General features: G+C 45.6%; 2 protein-coding genes across 11 annotated transcripts in view; one reads left to right on the top strand and one right to left on the bottom strand.

The window, feature by feature from the left end:
* Positions 1 to 9,747, top strand: part of ZRANB1 (zinc finger RANBP2-type containing 1) — a 48,799-nt gene extending 39,052 nt beyond the window's left edge. Inside the window, exons 10-11 of the mRNA XM_075504372.1 lie at positions 3,515 to 3,744; positions 4,749 to 9,747. Of these exons, the coding sequence (XP_075360487.1) occupies positions 3,515 to 3,744; positions 4,749 to 4,967 (449 nt within the window). The 3' untranslated portion in view covers positions 4,968 to 9,747. The remainder of the gene's footprint in view (positions 1 to 3,514; positions 3,745 to 4,748) is intronic.
* An 86-nt stretch (positions 9,748 to 9,833) lies between these two features.
* The window catches only part of CTBP2 (C-terminal binding protein 2), a 145,792-nt gene continuing 136,871 nt past the window's right edge, over positions 9,834 to 18,754 (bottom strand). For all 10 annotated transcript variants that reach the window (XM_075504364.1, XM_075504363.1, XM_075504365.1 and 7 more), the window contains 5 exons: positions 17,015 to 17,229; positions 16,409 to 16,539; positions 15,436 to 15,563; positions 14,527 to 14,644; positions 9,834 to 11,356 (listed from right to left, as the gene is read on the bottom strand). In XM_075504364.1, coding sequence (XP_075360479.1) covers positions 11,176 to 11,356; positions 14,527 to 14,644; positions 15,436 to 15,563; positions 16,409 to 16,539; positions 17,015 to 17,229 — 773 coding nt within the window. In that variant the 3' untranslated portion in view covers positions 9,834 to 11,175. The remainder of the gene's footprint in view (positions 11,357 to 14,526; positions 14,645 to 15,435; positions 15,564 to 16,408; positions 16,540 to 17,014; positions 17,230 to 18,754) is intronic.

The raw sequence follows: 18,754 nt of genomic DNA, 5'->3' as shown, positions 1-18,754 counted from the left end.
TGACGCTTCAGGTTTGTGTTGCTTTTAACTGAAAGGCTGAGTGGTTTGCAAAATGTTGTTTTATAGATTGGGCACTGAGGCAGACAAGTGTTAGGTCGTCTAAATATGCTGAAATTGTTTTCTTGCTCTGTGAACCAGAAGGTGACCGGGTGTCTGGGACAACCTTTTGCTAGACATGCATTTCCAGGACTGTAGTCAGACAAATATTTATGACTTGTGATTTGCTTGCCACAAGCCGCATCCATCCATCCATAGAAATGTGCAACACTGTGAACAGGTGAATTTAGGAGTCCTGTGTCAAATTACCCGGAGTCAACTTCTATCCTTGTCCAGCCACATTTTTGTGGTTTGTGTGTGCTCATTAAATGCTAGCAGCACACCTGAAACCAAACAGCCATCGGACTCAGTAGTATGGGCTGCCAAGACAAGTCTCCTGTAAATGGTACAAGACTTGCTGTTCTGGGCTGGTGTGGGAGCTTTGCTTAGCCCGTGCCCCTTCAGTGAAACTTTGAGGAGTGCTTGGGCTTCTCTGACTTGCTGTATAGCACCCTGCCTGTGTTTAAGATCACGTTCACCAAAAAAGAAAGAGGAAAGAAAGATTGTGGGTTATGGAGATGGACAAATTAATTTTTTGAATGCTTATTTAATGTCATGGTTCAGTTCGTAGCACCTTGGAAGGTACTGCAAACCCCCTATCCGCCCCTGAAAACTTCTCCCTGATCAGAATTTTCTCTGCCAGGGATTCCTTGTTCCAGTTTGGCATCCTTGCTGTAACTGCTGTGAATCCCATAACTGACAGCCTCCTTGTTTCCTAGATTGCAATTGCCTGTTAATGCTTCTTTAAATACTAAGGCTTCGACAGTGAAAGATCCATTTACTCAGCCTTAAGTATGCTCCTGGTCTAGCTGCATGTATTTTAGTGGCATGAATATACAGCTTTTAAAATTAAACAGGAAAAAAGGTGACTGACCGAAATTATCATCAGATCAGGTTGGAGAAACTAAATCTTATGTGGATGGCTTTCAGGATAGATGTTAGCCCATGCTCTTCACTTTCTGTGGCTCGTGTGCGTGTCATCAGTATTGTCACGCTACCTTCTCAATTTATATCAGATTGACTTTTATAAATCTTCGAGCACTAGATATTCTCCGTGGTAACGCCTGAAAATCCCTTCTTGTGCAGCTCATCACGTAGTGTTTAGGAGGAATGGAAAGTGTAACACAGCCTTCTGACTTGGGGAAGTTATTAGTGTGGCATTTTTACTAAGATAAAACAACGGTGAAAACATTTTCCAAAAAGTTGCTGAATTTCAATGTAGAGATTATGTTGAGGTACACAGATTAGTGCCACTCCTGAACAGGTGAGGCAGCTATGCATGATGCAGGAGTTCTGTGTCATTAGATGAGATGAGAGATGTTTGTAGAGATGAGACCCTTTGCTTATCAGTGATTTCTGTAGCCCCGACAACACTGAGTAGTGCTTGGGGCCAAAATCTACCAGTTTGGGACAGCAGTGAATTAACTGTCTGTATTAATTGGTGATAAATTAAATTAATCTTCCCCAAATCAAATCTGTTTTGCCTGTGATGGTGCAGTGGTGAGTGATCGCCCTGTCTTTATCTTAACCCCCGAGCTTTTCATTGCATTTTCTCCCTGTCTTGCTGAAGGAGGGGGAGTGAGAGAGCGGCTGGGTGGGCACCCAGCAGCTAGCCAAGGTCAGCCCCTCGCACTAGCGTGAGTATCCTGAGGAGTCGACACAGTTTGTGAGTGGAAGGAGGGGACCTTTTGATATATCTCTATGATCATAACTTGTGGAAGAAAAGGGGTAAGCAGTCATCCTGAGGGTGCTGATGCTTTCAGTTCTGAAAGGCCTCGGTGACCTAACCAACGTGTATATAGCTAGCACCGTCATATCTAAATGAAGCATACAATATTAATAAATTAGTTTTCAACCCTCGATGCTTGGTGGTTTTGCTGATGCTTCAAAGTAAAGCTTGGAAAAAAGTTTATGAAGTTATTTCTTCGCGTATGTGTGAAGAATGAACTTCCAGGAATTGAGGGACTGTCTTCGCTACATTTGACTGTTCTTACGTTATTTTCAATGTAACTTCGAATTTTGACCAGATGTTTGGTTCTTTCCTTAAACGTAAAGGCTTGAAACTTTTTGGTTAACACTTAACCCTTTTTCTGCATCTTTTGTGTTTAGCATTGAGTTATAGTGAGACTTCATTGTAGCAGGGATGGGAGGAAGGGAGTGCCAAGGAGGTGTTAAATGGATTTGTCCTTAGATCTAGATGTTGTAAAAACCTGTGTGAATCTTAATCTAAAAGAAATTGAGAGACTTCTAGGTATTTCTTGATTGTTAATTCAAGAACGGGGAAAAAAGGGACAAATATTTACTGGTAGCCCCTATAATTTCTGTTGCAGCAGAGAAAGATGAGTTCAAAACTTAAGTAAAACCTCCAAACCCACCCCCTGCCTCAGATTTCCATTTTAGCGTTGCCCTTCCATCTCCACGGATGTTGGAGGAGAAGTGAAGTGCCTTGTTTTGCTGCAGCGTCTATTCCGAACTTACTGGCAGCAGCTGTACTATGACAGGTTGCTATGCTACATGTGCACTTAAGTTTATGCGTGGCTATTTTTAAACTGTCACAAGGTAAGGCATGCTTTTGCTTAAGTTGTCTTGCAGCAGTACACACCAGGAATTATTTATGTTCCTAGAAGAAAAGAGTTGTAGTTTTATTTTGAGGCTTCATGCACCTCAAGCGAATTAACTGTCTTTATTGCTAAAAACAGTGGGGAGAAAAACTGCAGTTTCTCTTGGCATCTGTGACACCAGTAATTTGTTGTATCTGAGCAAAATAGTATCAGCTTTTGGGTGGGGTTTTTTTGAGATTAGGTAGTGTAATTGATGTGGGTTAATTTAATCTGTTAGTACAATGTTTATGAGAAGCCCCATTGTCTCTGGGATAGGCTACATATTTAGGTACTAAATAATACTTAGTGCAGTAAGTTCTTTTAATAATAAGTTTTGTAAGCAGATGGTGGAATTTTTGTTCTGATAAAAATAGACATCTGACTGTAGCTTTTATTTCTGTGATGCAGCATCTGATTTTCTTTAATCTTTTTTATTTTTAAGAAGAGTCACCAAACAGACTGCTTTTCTAACCTTGGGTTTTTTTTTTTGTTCATCACTGTACTATAGATCATAGATTTTTTAGGGGGAATGGTAATGTGGTGTTGGTTGTAATTGTAATGGCTTGTAACTGTAATGGCTTTTATGTCTAAACTTGTACAGTTGCAGAGATACTTGACTAATCTCATGCTAACCTAATAATAATTAGCTGTACTGAAAAGTGTGACCTGTATTAGTGTAGACCAAACCAAGTATGCTTTAAATGCTTGTAATGCGCTGCTGTTACTATGTTTAGTCAAAAGCAAAAGGTTTGTATCAAAATTCTTCATCGTTGAACATCGTAGTTCTGAGTCTTACCCTTGCTTTTCATTTGTCGTAGGTGTATATTTGCCTTTGTTATGGGAACAGAGTTTTTGTTGGAAAAGTCCTATTGCTCTGGGCTACACAAGGGGCCATTTCTCTGCTCTGGTTGCCATGGAGAACGATGGTTATGGCAATCGAGGTGCTGGTGCTAACTTGAACACTGATGATGATGTTACTGTTACTTTTCTACCGTTGGTGGATAGCGAGAGGAAATTATTGCACATTCACTTCCTTTCTGCTCAAGAGGTAAGAATGGTCGTGCGGCCGGTCGCCTTTGTCACAGCTGCTTCTAGGCTGTGGCCTCGGCAATCGCTGTAGCCCCGTATGTTCTTGCTGTTCAGAGAATTATGGGGAGTGTGCTGTTCTGTTTGTTTAATACCGCTCCCTTCCCCATCATTTGAGGTGATTGTGAAAGATACTTTCCCACAGATTTGATGCTTATTTATAGCTCTGTAAATTGAATGCAACCTCACTGTGCCTGTGAATAAAAGTGTACCCTGAAAAGGACCCAGAAATAAGGATTCTGATACTAATGCGAGATTGAAATATGCCTTTTTTTTTTTTAAGGGATGCAACATAAATATTGGCCAGTAGTTACAGCATGCTCTACCTGTTTTTTTCCTAATGAAACTCAACATGTTTCTTCTTTAATAACTATGATAAAGATGGGGAACCACTTCAGTAAAGTGTGTGCATGGGGAAGGGAGGGTTGGACAACCTGAAGTTATTGCAAAAAGTGGATATCCTGTAGATAAAGGAGAAAACAGTATGGACTTTAAGTCTAGAGGGGAATATTTTTTCAGCAAGCCACAACACTTGTTATGTCTTACAAGAGGAAGTCTTTCATGTCAAGAACTGCTAGACTCCTAAAAATGGCTTTGTAAAGCCAGAAGGCTCTTCGAGGACTTATCCTCCTTATATGTTGTGCCTACCATAAATAATTAGTGCTCAACAAATAATTGAAATATAGGAAGGCTATATTGGAAATACACGTCTGAAAAAGTTGAAAGGGAAGAATAGCTGGAGAATACTGCCAGAGCCTTCAAATTTTGGTTGAAACTGCAGTGTGCATCAGTTTGGCTTTCGGAGACTCCCAGCTGCGGGGAAGTAGTATGCTAACTCTGTCTAGCTTCAAAAAGGAACTGCGTTGCTCCCCTGGCCTGGGTGTTTCAGAATATCACCGGTGGCTTGCTTAAAGTTGCTGGTAGTGTTTCAAGCCTCATTCTCAATCCGTTTTCTCTCCCCCAAAGATAGGTAATGAGGAGCAGCAAGAAAAGCTGCTTCGGGAATGGCTGGACTGCTGTGTGACAGAAGGAGGGGTTCTCGTTGCGATGCAGAAAAGCTCTCGTAGGCGCAATCATCCGCTGGTCACCCAGATGGTAGAGAAGTGGCTCGATCGCTACCGACAGATCCGCCCTTGTACATCCCTTTCCGATGGCGAGGAAGACGAGGATGATGATGATGAATGATGATGAAGAAATTGAAAAGAAAATGACCAGCGCAGAGTGTCTGACCCAGAGTTAGCGTTGTGCTCTAGCAGTTCGTTGTGGAACGACCCGATTCTAGGGGAAACATGCTGTAAAGGACTTTTCTAACCAGCATGGAGAGAGAGTCTAGAAGCTCATCTGTGGCGTGAAGAGAGCGAAATGGGCTGGACTACAGTTTGTATAAAAACAAAGAAAAAGAAATGAAAAACAGCTAATTTTATTATCAAGACAGAAAAAAACCATTTTTCTTTCTGATTGTAAATCTGTCTATAAATGTACCGCATGTGGTTGTGTAAGAGGTTGTGTAATAGAAAAGTATACCAGCATCTTAATTATTGCAAAGAAATTTTTCAAATAAGGGCACTTATGAAAGCACATGTTAGATGGATATCTCTTCCCTCCGAGATCCTACGACAGTAGAACTTGGTATTCTGCATCACCCTTTAGATACTCTGACACATTTCCGTGAAAGGCCCTTTTATGTGAAATCTCACTAGTGCCCAGGTCAGATTGTGAGGTTTTTTTGTTTGCACAAAATACCCACAGCAAGTCATAAGCAAAAATACATTCATTATTTTAGTTACTGCTGTGCCCATATAATAAAATCTAAACCTACGGAACAAACTGGAAGAGAAGCTAAATTTTTCATTGAGTGAAATGATTTGTTTCCTGAAAGTTTTTTGGTTTTTTCCTTTTTTTTTTTTCTTTAATAGTTAATAGATTCCTTTCAGTATACGTAAGAATATTTATTCAGAAAAGTGACCTAAAATATAGGGATTTTATTCCAGTGAGCATATACTAAACAAAAGTGTGTGAAATTCGAGAACTCAGACGTGATTGAGAATTCCATATTGTCAGAACTCCGTCTTGCTGTGATACAAACTATGTATCATTTTATCATTTATTCTTTCATCAACTTAAACATTGCTGCAAATGAAAAAACACCTTTTTAAAGGGTTACTCCTCAGTCTTCAAATCTAGTGAGAACACACTTGGCAGTTCTAATTCAAAAGAAGAATCTATGCTAAAGTTGTTTTTAAAAGCACTGTTATATATTTCTCAGTATGTAAACCTGGGAATTTCTTGCATGTTGATTGATGTGGCCATACTTAAACTTATGTAAGTTCCTAAGATTGTAAGTTCAGAGTATATTCTCCAGTAGAAATTTTATTATATTTGATAACTTTAGCCATGTAACCTGTAATGGATAAAGTTTATCTAAAAATCTCACTTAAACACTAAAGGTTAATGCCAGTTTTTACATATACAGTGCAATTCAGGTTGTCTTGAAAAGCACTTTTGATGGTGTGGTGGTTGAATAAGGAATTTTGCAGTAGGTGAAACTGTTTTAATTAGAATTTGGAAAGAAGCCCCATAGCACATATTTTTATGTAGTTCAGAGCTATGGAAACCCTGAGGAACTTGCTGCTTTTTCTTCCAAATGCTGCTTAGATGGTGTTGAAATGTGCACAACTCCTACATAAACTTGGTGACGACACCAAAAGTATAGAAATAATGAAGTACTGTATTAACTTAGCCATTTTCCCATCACAGATTCCATTCAGGTTTATTATGGAATGTCTTCACCTTTTTTTGGCCGTTAGATCTCCTCTGATTGGTGCATGCGCAAATTTTCAGGTAAAAGAATGCATGCTTATCTGCAATGTACGTATGATTTACCTGAACCGAACAGGCAAACCGCAGATACTAAAGAGGTTCTTCACAAGCATACGGTCCTGTTTCAAGTTTGCTTTCTAAATTGTTTTGGTGTTTTTTGGTTTTTTTTTTTTTTTGGTCCCTTTTCTTACCTTGCAGTGAAATCCTTTCATACCTTGTCTAGCTGAGGACTTTAAGCTTTTCTGTCAGGGGAACTGAACGCAGAGTAAGCTGGGATGAGAATTTCCATGGCCCGAGCTGGCTTGCACCGTGTGCTTGGTGGCATCGCTTATCTGTCGTGGTGTAACCCAGTACGCTGCTGGAGGTCTTTCTAGTTCAGGACTAAGTGTGCCAGCTTTAGAAGTTCTCATTCAGGAACCAGATCGCTGTGAATTCAGATCCTAGCTTACCCAGGATTAGCTTCCCTGTGCAGACCACCGTTTGAGTGGACGAAAGGATAAGCTCCTACCTTCGGTAGGCTACTTCAAGGGGTGTGCGAAACGCTGGGCAGCATTTTAACAGCCCCCCCTTTGCGTTCTGCAGTACTGTTCCGTTTAAGGAAGTAAGGCTTCCTTGTAACATGGGGAGAATAACCAATGTGAAAGTCTACCTTGAGCCAAATTCAACGAGCACGCCTTTCCTCATCTCCCGTTGCTGTATGCAGCCTGCGTTGTGGCCTGACGATCCCCGTCCCCAGCCAGCCCTTCACCATAGCAAGTGGAAGCTCACCATGCAGTCAGTTCAGCTGTTTTTCAAAAGCATGCACCGTGCTCTCCGATATTTATCTCGTTCTGGTATGAGAGGACAGTCCTGGTACTTCAGAGCTCTTGGCTTTCTCGATCATTATTGTTTTGTTCTGATGTGCTGTAAAATGGTATGTTCAGGTTAACACGCTTCACAGGTCATTTTGGAACTGGTGAAGTATCTTTTTCAAAATCAAAGTAATCCAAACCTCATGTACCTGTAGATTAAAGAGATGCAAACCCCTGCTTTGTGCTAGCACAGTAGTCAGTGTATGTTAATGGTACTCTCCTTGAATGACAGACTTGAAAGTTTACAAATACTGAGATTAATTTGCAAATGCTACCTTGCAGCTTGTCAGCAAGTTCTGCTCTTTTAGCCAAGTATATATATAAAATCGGGTTTCTCAGTGTTATTTTCCTCATATTATTGCTCGCAGTAGCACACGCTTTCCTAGCACAGAACTTGGCTTTTCATTGCTACCTCCTTCACATCTGGTCGTTTTTTTTCTGGTTTTATTTATGAATTCCTCAGTGAAAATCCCTGTATTTCTTTTGGTTTTAATATATTAAAATTTAGTAATTCTGGATTCTTCCAAAGTCCTGCTGCATGGCTTATGGCAAATATTACTAGATTGTGTTTACTGCATTAACAAAATTGGTTTGTGTGCGCTTAGAGACCCTTACTTAATTGCCGCTCCCCCCCCCTTTTGTTCAGTAACTTCCCTTATCCCCTTTTTTTTAGGTTTTGGGGGTTTTTTTAAGTGTCTGTCACCTTCAAGCTGCTTTTTTAAGCTACTCTGACATCCGTCATCAATGGAGAGCCTCCCTGCCTGCCTTGAGCGTGACAGCAGCAGTACGGCGCTGTCGGCAAAGTAACGGCACAAATCTTCAGCAGCAACTGCTCATCTCCCGTTTCTTTGCCCCATAATTTTCCATTTGCGAGTTGCAGCGTGCCGCTTCCCGGTGCTTCCGCATATCTTGATTGCGATGATCCTCCTCCCTTTCCGCTTCCGTGGATCTTCTCTTGGCGCGTTTTGCCAGCGTTTGTACTGCGGGCGCTCAAAACCCAACAGCGGAGGGGAGCACCGAAACTGCAGTCTGTTACTGAAACGTGTCCGTTAGCTTGTAACCCTTGGGATCTCTTAATTTCTGCTCGTCGGGCTTGTAGCGCTTCAAGCTGTCTGCTGACATGTGCATCCGTCCTTGGTTTTGGTTGAGAGGGAGGTCGGGTGTTGGATGAAAAATACGGCGTTTGCCGTTCTCTGTGGGGTCTTGAGCGAAGCCTCTCGCTGTCCTGGTGCGGAGCCCGCTGCTGGCAGCGGATGCCCGAGGAACCGCCGGCACACGAGATCCTGCGGCGCAGGGAAGCGCTTGCACCCATCTGGGATGCAACTGCTTATTTAAAACTGATTTTTAAAACAACTCTAAACCGTAACATCAATTAAATGTTTTCCTCTTGGTTTTTACTGTCATTTCAGTGTTTCCCAAACACCTTCTCTGTAACTAACCTGTTTTATCCTCCTGGTTTCTCACGGCGTTCATGGAGAATCACTGGTAAGCTGTTGATCACTGACCGTGGTCACTCATCTATGAAAAGTGACCTCTTTTTTAACACATTTGAAGCTGGTTAACTAGTTTTCAGTTTAATTTAAAGCAAACAAAATACAGAATTTTGTAACCTAGACACTTTTTGGTTTCAGCTTTTTTTTTTAGTCCCTTTCCAGACCAAGCTCTTTGCCCCATCTAATGCCGCGTGTGCTGGTGCTCTTTGCCGCAACGTGAAAGACAGAGTGGAAAGGAAAGAAGGGGCCTTTTGTTGAGCGAGGCTCGAAGCCGCTAGAACTTCTCCAGCATGTTTTCAGCTTTGTTCCCTAGTGGTTTGTTAATGCTTCATTTCTCGAGTAGGTACAAAAAATGTTGTTTGAGGCATAGCTGCCTTCGTAGCTTAACAGAAACCATAGTGATCTTTTTCCACCTAGGCTGCATATAATGTCCCACTTGATTTTAAATCTTCACAAATCATGAATTAAGTTAACAGCACTGCCTGAAAGTCTGGTTAGGAAACAAAATTCAGCAAGCGTTTCCCCAGCAGTGCAATTTTAAAACTGCCCTGCACGCAGCAAGCTTGAACCAAGTTTCTACAGGGTTTCTCAAAGGCTGTTGCAGGAAGCCAAGGACGGATCCTCGGCCGCTGCAAATCACGGCGCTCTCTAAGTGTCATCCTTCCGCTGACCGTGACACGAGCGGGTCCCAGCTGCTGCTCCAGTGCCAGAGGTACCGAAGTCGGACTCGAGGGGAACTTACCTGCTCTCCGCTGTGAAATCGTACTCTGTTTCGGAGGAGGGCACAGTGCGAGCAGAGTTGCGTTTCTATACCTTACTGTGCATTCTCCATGTCTTCAACTTAAAGCGGTAGTCAGATTGCAGCGAGAGCTCTTACCTTTCAGAAATTATAGAAATTTTATCACTTTTTATTGAAAACTGCACTGAACGCTAAATGTCCACCTTTACAATAAACAAATACAATAACGGTAACACACTAAAACAAAACATACTTCTGATAGCCATTGGTTTTTTTTTTTTCTGTTTGGGACAGCTTAAGATTTTTTTTGTCACAGAAACAGGAATGTACCCATACAAAGGCTCAAAATAGGCCATCTTTTAAAAAACAAAAAGGCGATGATTCACAAAAGACTATGAATATAACATGTAACTAGTTGATACAAATCTAATAGGATTTGTTAAAATCAGTCACATCTAATAACACGTTTTGAAGTGTTCTTGTATAAAATATCACGTGAAGAAAAGAAGACTTTTATCAATGTCTAAAAAAGTGGGTTTTGTTCATAGACAGTCTGACAAGTTACCATAAAAAGTGTTTCCTGAGACATAAGGAAATGCAACATTATTCTTGAACCCTTTCCAGCTCAAGACTTTTTCCACTTGATAAAATAGCTGCAGATTTAAAACTGAGAAAATATATTTGAGTACAAATAGTGTGTGAAACTTAATACTTTCTTCTTTTTTTTTCTTTTTTTTTTTTTTTTTTTCCTTGCATCATTGCGGGGCGTAGGTGAATGCACAGCTACTTTATTCAGTGTGTTGGGCAGAGAAGAGACTGGTTTTTTTCATCAGCCGGGGAGGGCAGCGGCTGTTGCCAGGAGCCCTTTCTGCCCTCCCCATCCCACGGATCCCGGCTGGAATGGCTAGAACTTAAACCTGGCAGGAGAACTTCTGTTACCCGTCACTGGCCCTGTGAGACTGCAAAAAGGATTATTCTTATTATTATTTTTTTTTTCTTCCATTTCTAAGCCAGTACTGATGCCTCCCGTTAGAAGAGGTAACCAGATACAAGAGTAAGGAAAGGGCTGAAGCCACATAATGGTTTCCTCTTACATTTCTATGTTAACTCTGTAAGGATTGCTTAATGCAGTGGTTTGAAAACAGGTACAAAGCCCTGTTCCTCCCAAGGAATTGAGGGGGGGGGGGGGAATCTATTTTTATTCATGTGATTGATGCACAGATGAAGGAAACTTAACACACAATAACAGAAGTTGATCATTAATGTATCACATCCTAGTTTTCAGCGCTTCAGTAAGCAGGTGACTTCTTCAGGGCTTCTCCCCAGTCTTGACTGCTATCACTTTGTCGTTAACACTGGAACATCAATGATGCGTCTGTCCAAAATCAACATTACAAATTTCGTATCAAATTCTTTTTTAGTTCATGTACAACTTCTTTTCCAATGTCTCTTGGTCCCAAGTTTATTGAATGATTTTTTTAAATTATCTGCTATTGCTCGTTGGGATGTTCCCTGTTGTCCCCGTGTTTTGTGGGCTGGTTAGGAGATGGAGCTTGAGAAGGATGTGCTACTGTGGGAAGATTGTGAGTAACAGGGATGCCTCCAGGAATGATGCCCTCCATAGCTGCCGGTATTCCTCCCGGTGCGACGCTGACCATCCCAGGTGGATACCTGGGAGAGGGGACAGAGAGAGGCAGGTTCGTCAGGTCAGAGCTCACCACAGGCAGCGCCAATCGCCCAACCACCGTTGCAGAGGCTCTGGAGAAAAGGCACGGCAAAGAGATTCCACTTCTCTACTAGAGCCGAGTTCAGTTTTTCTTTTAAATTACAAGGGATAAACCAATGCTTCTGTGGGTCAAAATTGCGATTTTTCGTTTAATGTGCGTAACCCCTCCTCCCTGCCTTCCCTTCTGGCAGCTTCATCTTTCCACTTGTGTGGAAGCACTGACAGTCGTGGCAATAAACGCTGACGCTGTCGCCTCATGAGCTTAACTTGTTACAGTCAGAATTATGTGAAACTAGCACTGGTGTAGCCTTAATGCCCAAGCTCAAAGCAGAGATTTGCAAGCAACGGCATCACACAAACTTTGCAACCAAAACTTGCGTACATAAGGTTTTTCGTTTTTTTGTTTTTTGTTTTACTTTGGTTTTAACCCTCGAGCAAGCTGTGACTAACAGAGTATTTGAGTGCTGGCACTACTTGAGCCAGTACAGTTTATGCTTTGAAAGGGGAGGAAATAGGTTTTATTTATACAGAGTACTTTCTCATACATGTAAAAACCCCAAACACTCCAGTGATAGAGATGAGGAAGATGATGATAGAGTCAGATTGTTCTAAACCTTTTTTGCATTGTTTGCCTGAACTTGATGCTTTTAATACTAAAAGCACATACTAGAGATGTGATACCATGACCTATAGGAACAATTTCCTGGTGCTCAACTGCATAAGGAGACAAATAATTTTGCCAATCAGCTGAGAGAGAAGAAAACCACAGGTATAAATACAGCAGCCAGCTACAGGGACTCTTCTCGGCAGGAGAATGTCGCTTTTCTGTTCTGCAGGCCCTGATCCTGCAGTGGGGAAAGCTGAGCATAAACCCCCTGGGTCGGAGCCAGTATTTCCTAGAAGATTTGAGTTAATGGAAACCTTTATGCCTGACGCTGAAGTTTCTTGTCAGCAATACCTAACCCCTCGGCTTTCTTTAAAAGAAAATCTTTCTTTTCTTTGAGCAGAAATCACTTGCTTTGAGTGCTTTTCCAAAAAAGCTGTGCTTGATGCCTGTAAGCTGCGGCAGACTCCTAGTATCCCATTAATAGATGGGCACAAATTAATTTCCTTTAGCATAAACCAAATGCCCTTGACCAAAGGAACCACGTCAGACTAGAAGCTAAGTACAAGGGACAGGTAAAGTACAGACGAGAGTGAGTAATCCTCTCCAAGAGCGAGTTTTGCTTTTTTTGCAGCTCATTCACTGGACACCAGGACAGCAGCAGCAGCATCTGAGCTGACGTGCCGAAGAGCAGTTACCGAGCGGCGCTCTCGGGAACCCATCCGCTCCCTTTCTGCACCCATTTGTGTTTTGTTTCTGTAAACCCTAGTGCAGCATTCGATGCGCACAGAAGGGTGGTGGCTTGTCATCCCTGCGCCCGTAACGCTGCTTTGCCTTTGTGACACCGATGTCTATCTGCTCTTCTGTTTCTTTCCCTGCTCCTTTTTATTGTCAGGTCTTTTCCTTGCAGCTCTTCCTACAGAGCTCTAGACTGGCCTTTGCTGGGTAAATCTGTATCGGCTATAGACATTCCCGCACGACCGTGGTGAGGTGTACAGGTTGGACGCAGGTCTTGGGTAAGCGTCCACTATGATACCGGGGCTGCGTCTTGTTCTGTATCTTCTAACTGCTTGTTGAACCATGAGACAACCTTTCTCTTTTGAAAAGAATTTCTTGAATTGGTTAAGGAATCATTTTGAATGCTCTCTGAAACGCCAAATGCTAGCATGCTGACTGAAATCATCCCTGCGTGTGCATACCTTTGAACACCTACACCTGGTTTGTAAGTTGGAAGGTGAGCTGGTGAGCTGCATCTTCCTCATGTAACCAGAGAGCACAGCTAAAAAATGGGGTTGGAACTAGTCCGTCTTCCTTTCTAAGAGCAGGGTGAGTGATATGTATTCCAAGAAATGACACTGAGTTTGAGAAAGGAGATGAGATGAGAATTTCTTGAGCTGCCCACAGGGACGGTGTGATGGGGGGGGCAATGAGACCAAACCTCTCCATCTGTTGGATGTGTGGGGACTGAGGGACCCAGCCACGCGCACCTCCCTGCTGCTGCCACCGCCTTAGGGAAAGGCGGAGGGGGAAGCCAGGAGGGGAAGGGAGATTTTACCTGCCTGTGAAGGTGGTGAGCTGAGCCCGGCTGCCAGCTTACAGGGGCACCAGCTTAGCAAGGATGAAGCACCTGCAGAGGCAGAGGTTAAGCCTGGCAGCCAAGGCTTGTCCCCAGAGTAATGGCGTTGCTCACGTGCTTCGGAGCAGTCAGGAGCAGGACCAAGGGGGATGCTTTCACCAGGTTTGGATGTTTCCGTCTACGCATTCTGCCAGTCAAAGTGAGCAATCGCTGCCTGTGAGCTGCAGGCAGTTGGGAGCATGCAGGGCCATGGCACATGCGTTGCTCAGGGCCCTGCCCTCTCATGGGCTCTGCTGCCGGATGCGCTCCTGCCCGCTGCTGCCCTGGAACATGACCTGATGTGCCCCACAGGTTTTTTTTGTATCTTGGAGTATTTTTGGCAATGGTGATATGCTGAAGGCTGCCCATGCCTACTGTCTCCTATCAGTGCGCTTGGAGCCGTCCAAAGTGGAGCAATAAGGAACCCTAATCTCAGGGATTTAGGTGGAAATTAGGCCACCTGACTATGGACCTATAGGTGGAGGTTTTATACTGGCTCATTAACCCACAAGCTGGGCCAGGCTCACAGCCCAAGCAGGCAGTGCACAGACAGAAGTGCAGCGCAAATCTGCAATCACTTCTTCAGTTTCGAAGTTACGTCCTGCTTGTATACGGGTCTGGGGTCCTGGCACTTACGGAGATGCCACGCAAGTGAGTGCTGGCCCACCAGAATGAAGGCTTTCCAAATGGGAGGCTTTATAAACCCATGCATAAATCAAGCAGCGTTAGTAATCCCAGCGGTGTGACTACTAGTCCCCAAGGAAGGGGACTTCACAGTCACCGGCTGAGCCAATGCAGAACTTGTTGCGTGGGCTTTCACGCTCACTTTAGAGCTGGCATCCCAACCCATACGTCTGCAGGGGAGCTGGCTGCGGCGGTCCTGTTCTCTGGCTTACCTGTACGTGGCACCATTGAGCTCTGGATGAATTGCTTGCTGATCTATTACTGACCACGGAGCTGTTGTGACAAAGAATTCCTTATTCACGCAGTTTCTTAGGCTTTCTGGGATGCGCCCTGGAGTTGGTAATAAAGGTAAGTGTGCGTCAGCTGAGTCCTAGCTTTATGACCCTCTAATAAACTACAATTTTTCCATTTCACTATATTTGTTAGTGTAAAGGATGGGGAAAAAAATCCCATATCCCATTCCCCCAGGAGAACGTTTTGGCTGTGCCAAGGTGCAGGGCTGGAGACCAGCTTCCTGCTCTGTCCCAACTCTCTGCTTTCAGGAAAGCTGCTCCCTTGAGCCCACTGCTTTCAAAGCAGGGGCTAGCCAGGCATGGAACTATGCCTTCCACGTTAACTAGGGGGGCAATTTTTAGGACAAGAGAACCACCCGTTTGCTGGAGTATCTTGCCCACCGCCTTGGAGCAAGCTCAGTTACAGCAAGAGTTGGACAGAGGTGGCTTCACAGCTTTGGGATTTGGTTTTGGTGTGCAGTCAGCTACAGTCTGCACCATCTTTTGGGTTAGCACCATTAAAAGGGGCAGTGACTATTGCTTCACTGTTCTTTTCTTCCCAGTTGTGGACACTAGTCTTTGCCATGCTGCACAAGTGCCCCATTGATTTAAAAAAAAAACCACACCCAAAACCCACAGAAAATCCCCTCCCAACCACAAACATGCCCAAATGACAGAAAAGTAAAGTTTGGTTTCTCAGCTCTTTCGCTGGGAAGAAAATCAGGGTCAGACCCCTTTCCCAGTCTCCTGCTGAGACATGGGTAGGGCAAAGCCCTGTCTCTGCCCCTCCTGGCTCACATTCCAGGCGCACACGTGAGCTAACCCCAGCTTCTTCGCAGGGCTGGGTACCTGTGATCGCACGCCGTATTTCAGTAGCAGCAGCTTCTCGCATCTCTAGTGACGCCTGCTCGCTGTACCAAGCGGTGTGTGGAGTACAGATTAAATTAGGAGCATCTTTCAACGGGCCTTGAGCAAAACTTGGAGCAGGGAGAAAAAGAAAGAAAGATTAATGAATGTTTAAAAAGAGAATAATATATGTTACAAATGGCAAAAGGCTAGTGGCCTGCCCTCTGCATATGCAAGCCTCGGTCCCCAGCCCCTCACCTGTGGCACCTGGGCTGGAAGGAGCCCAACATATAGGAACAATGGCCACGGAAACACTGGGGAGGAAGCACGGCTCCAGTGCAGGGCGCAAACTGAAAATGCACCAAAAAACGAGCCAACAGGGCTGCAAAACCAACCTACTGGGTGGTTGCTCATAATGTTCCCACAGGAATAAACGCCTGGGGTGGCTCTGCAGCAGTGTGGAGATGTGGGGACAGGTTGCAGGTCACCCAGCGCAAGGTGGGAAGGGGTGGACATGGGGGTTCCCCCTTTGTAGGAGCACACTTTCTTTTTTTTAAAAATTGTTTCTGAAAACACAAGCAACCTACTAGTGCTACCCTCATCCCCAATCTGCGGTGAGAGGAGCTGCACTCCCACTTATAACCAACCCCTTCCCAGCTAGCAGCAGCAGCCTGCGAGCAAAAATGCCCAACACTCAATGCAGTAAATTTGTTCTTGTGGACTAGTGAGTGCCTTTTTTTTTTTTTTTTTTTTTAAACACAGGCTGTTCTAAGCCCCCAGTGCCCCTTCAGATACCTGTAACCCCGGTGCCAGCCCATACCCGATGGACGCTGCAAGGTGCCGGTGCCGGGCCTTTTCTCAAACCAGCAGGACTGTCCCCCAGCGCTGGGGTTGTGCGACAAGGTGTGTGGGTGCTGTGTACTCCCCCCAGCCACGCTGCTACAGATGGCAACCCAAGAAAAAGCCAGAGCTTTACCTAAACGGTTCAGACTCGTGCACGTCAAGCGCAGCCCCTCGTATCCGTCCCTCCTTCAGGGCTTGAGTTAAGGCCTTCTCGTCCACTAGCCCCCCGCGCGCCGTGTTCACCAGGAATGCTCCTTGCCTCATCTGGCAGCAGCCGGGGAGAGAGAGATGAGAGTGAGCTCGGAGCAGTGACTGGGTCCTACTCCTGCCCTGACACAGCAGCAGGTGCCCCGGGGCGCCGCCGGCCGGGACTGCACCCCGTTTTTCATGCTGAGTGGCTGTGCTCCTGCCCCAGAGCAACCCCCATCCCGGTGCGCGCGGGTTTTCTATAGAAAGCCCAGCTCTGGCTGGTATCGGCAAACAAAACCCGCTCCCGCCGTCACCTCCACACCACAGGCATAGGGCTTGCTTCCCTGGTAGCACGCCACCCCCCGGTAAACACCATGGGGAGACAGATGGGCTGTTGGGTGCCACCAATTTCAGAGGTAGCCCATAGGCACTAAGGCACTGGCTCGCTGTGGCCATGACCACAGAGGGACCCACGGCCAGCACCGATGCTTGGTGGTTGCCCACCAAAGAGCAGAGCACTCTCCTCGGTTGTGTGCACGAGGCAGATTACCTGCTTAATCGTGAAGTCGTTGATAAGGTGGTGGTTATGTTCGTTAAGGTTACAGTGCAACGAGACACAGTCGCTCTGATAGAGCAGGTCCTGGAGCGTGTAGACCCGCTGGACTCCCAGGGACCTCTCTATCCCATCCTGCAGGTACGGGTCATAAAATATCACGTTGAAGCCGAATGCCTTGGCTCGGACCGCAACCGCCTGCGCAGTGCGACCTGTGTGCGAAGGAAAGAGGGGTTCACTTAACTGATTCCCACCACCCCGGCTCCACGCGGCTGAGCTGCTCTGTGGCCTGACACCCCAGCCTGGCCCGGGGACTGCCATGGGGGTCCTCTGGGATCTCCTGGGCTCCCCCTGAAGGGACGCTGGCTGGAGGGCAAACCCAGGCCACCTTGCACAGGGAGGGCTGTGCTTGGCTCTAGCAAATGTAAGATGCTTGTGTTAAAATTAAAAAAAAAACCCCACCAAAACCCGAACAAAATGAAGCGTGAGGCCATTAGGCACCTTCTGGCTCACGGCCATTCGAACACGTGGCACCATCCATGGCCATGCAGGTCTGGCAGGGAAGGCCCAATGTGTGGCTCAGCCCCACCGATGTGCAGCTCTGGACATCGCAGAGAAACAATCCTCTGCGGCGCTGTGTCTACCAAGAAAAGCCAAAAAAGGAAAGAAAAAAGCACCGCCTTTTTTAGGCAACTTGTTTGCGATAGGTTTTTCAGCCTCTCGCTTAACGGCTGGTTAATTGGGCATGACGAAGACAACTGTCGTGGCTCGGAAGCAAAGCACTACTGCAGCCGCTGTGCTGGGGAAGGATGTCTGTGGCGTTGCTGGAGACCCCCCTGCCTGTCCCTGCCACGGGCTGCGCAGGCTCCATGTGCCCTGTGTGCCAAGCCTCAATTATTTATTTATCTGTTAATTTTTCCAGCTAGCAGCAGCGTGGCAGCCCAGCACATCCCTGGTTAGCGATGCACAGCAACGTTCTCCTGTGCGTGCGCAACCTGACGCCGTCCCGATGCACCAGAGATGCATGGTTGACTGGGGGACATCAGCTGGGTGCCTGCATGGACGTCCAGCTGTGAGCACACAGCCGGGCAACGTGCTGCTGCCCTCGCCCTGACCCTGCCAGACAGACCTGGGCTAACCCGGTCTCCTACTCTAACCTCACCCACCCTCCTTGCCTCAGTTTCCCCATTTAAACATGCTTATATGCCAGCTTTTTGCACTAATTAGCCTAGGGCTTTGCAAGACAACAGCATGAAGCAAGTGGGGAAAATGGCTGCTGCACAGAAAGTGAGTGGAAATACTGCTGCAACATTTGTGGTCCGGCTCCCGGACGGCACTCTCTTGCCGGCAGCCACCCTCCAGCAGCCAGAACTGCCCTCTAAACTGGCACCTCACCAAATCTCTTCTGCTCACGCTTCTGTCACTTTGCACATGTCTGGCCACCAAGTGCCGGGTGAGCTTCTGCTGCCTGAAGGCACCTCCTGAACCATCTGTGATAGCTGGACTTTGCTCCCAAAAGGGGTATCCCAGAGGGCTGTCAGCAGAGGTGCTGATGCTACCTCTGATACTGAAACTCTCCGTACCTACGGGTGAACTGAAGACAAACTTTGTTTTACACGGCCCTGCCACCGCGCAGGACAGAATGGCTCAGAAAGAGTTGGGTTGGTGTAGCTGTGGCTCAGGGATGGAGTTTTTTGGGAGAGGATGACAGCACTACCAGGTCCCTCCTGGGGCACT

Source organism: Mycteria americana, chromosome 6, assembly GCF_035582795.1.
Source record: "Mycteria americana isolate JAX WOST 10 ecotype Jacksonville Zoo and Gardens chromosome 6, USCA_MyAme_1.0, whole genome shotgun sequence".
NCBI classification, from domain to species: domain Eukaryota; kingdom Metazoa; phylum Chordata; class Aves; order Ciconiiformes; family Ciconiidae; genus Mycteria; species Mycteria americana.
Note: the sequence above shows the minus strand (reverse complement) of the source record. Positions and strands in the feature narration are given on the sequence as shown.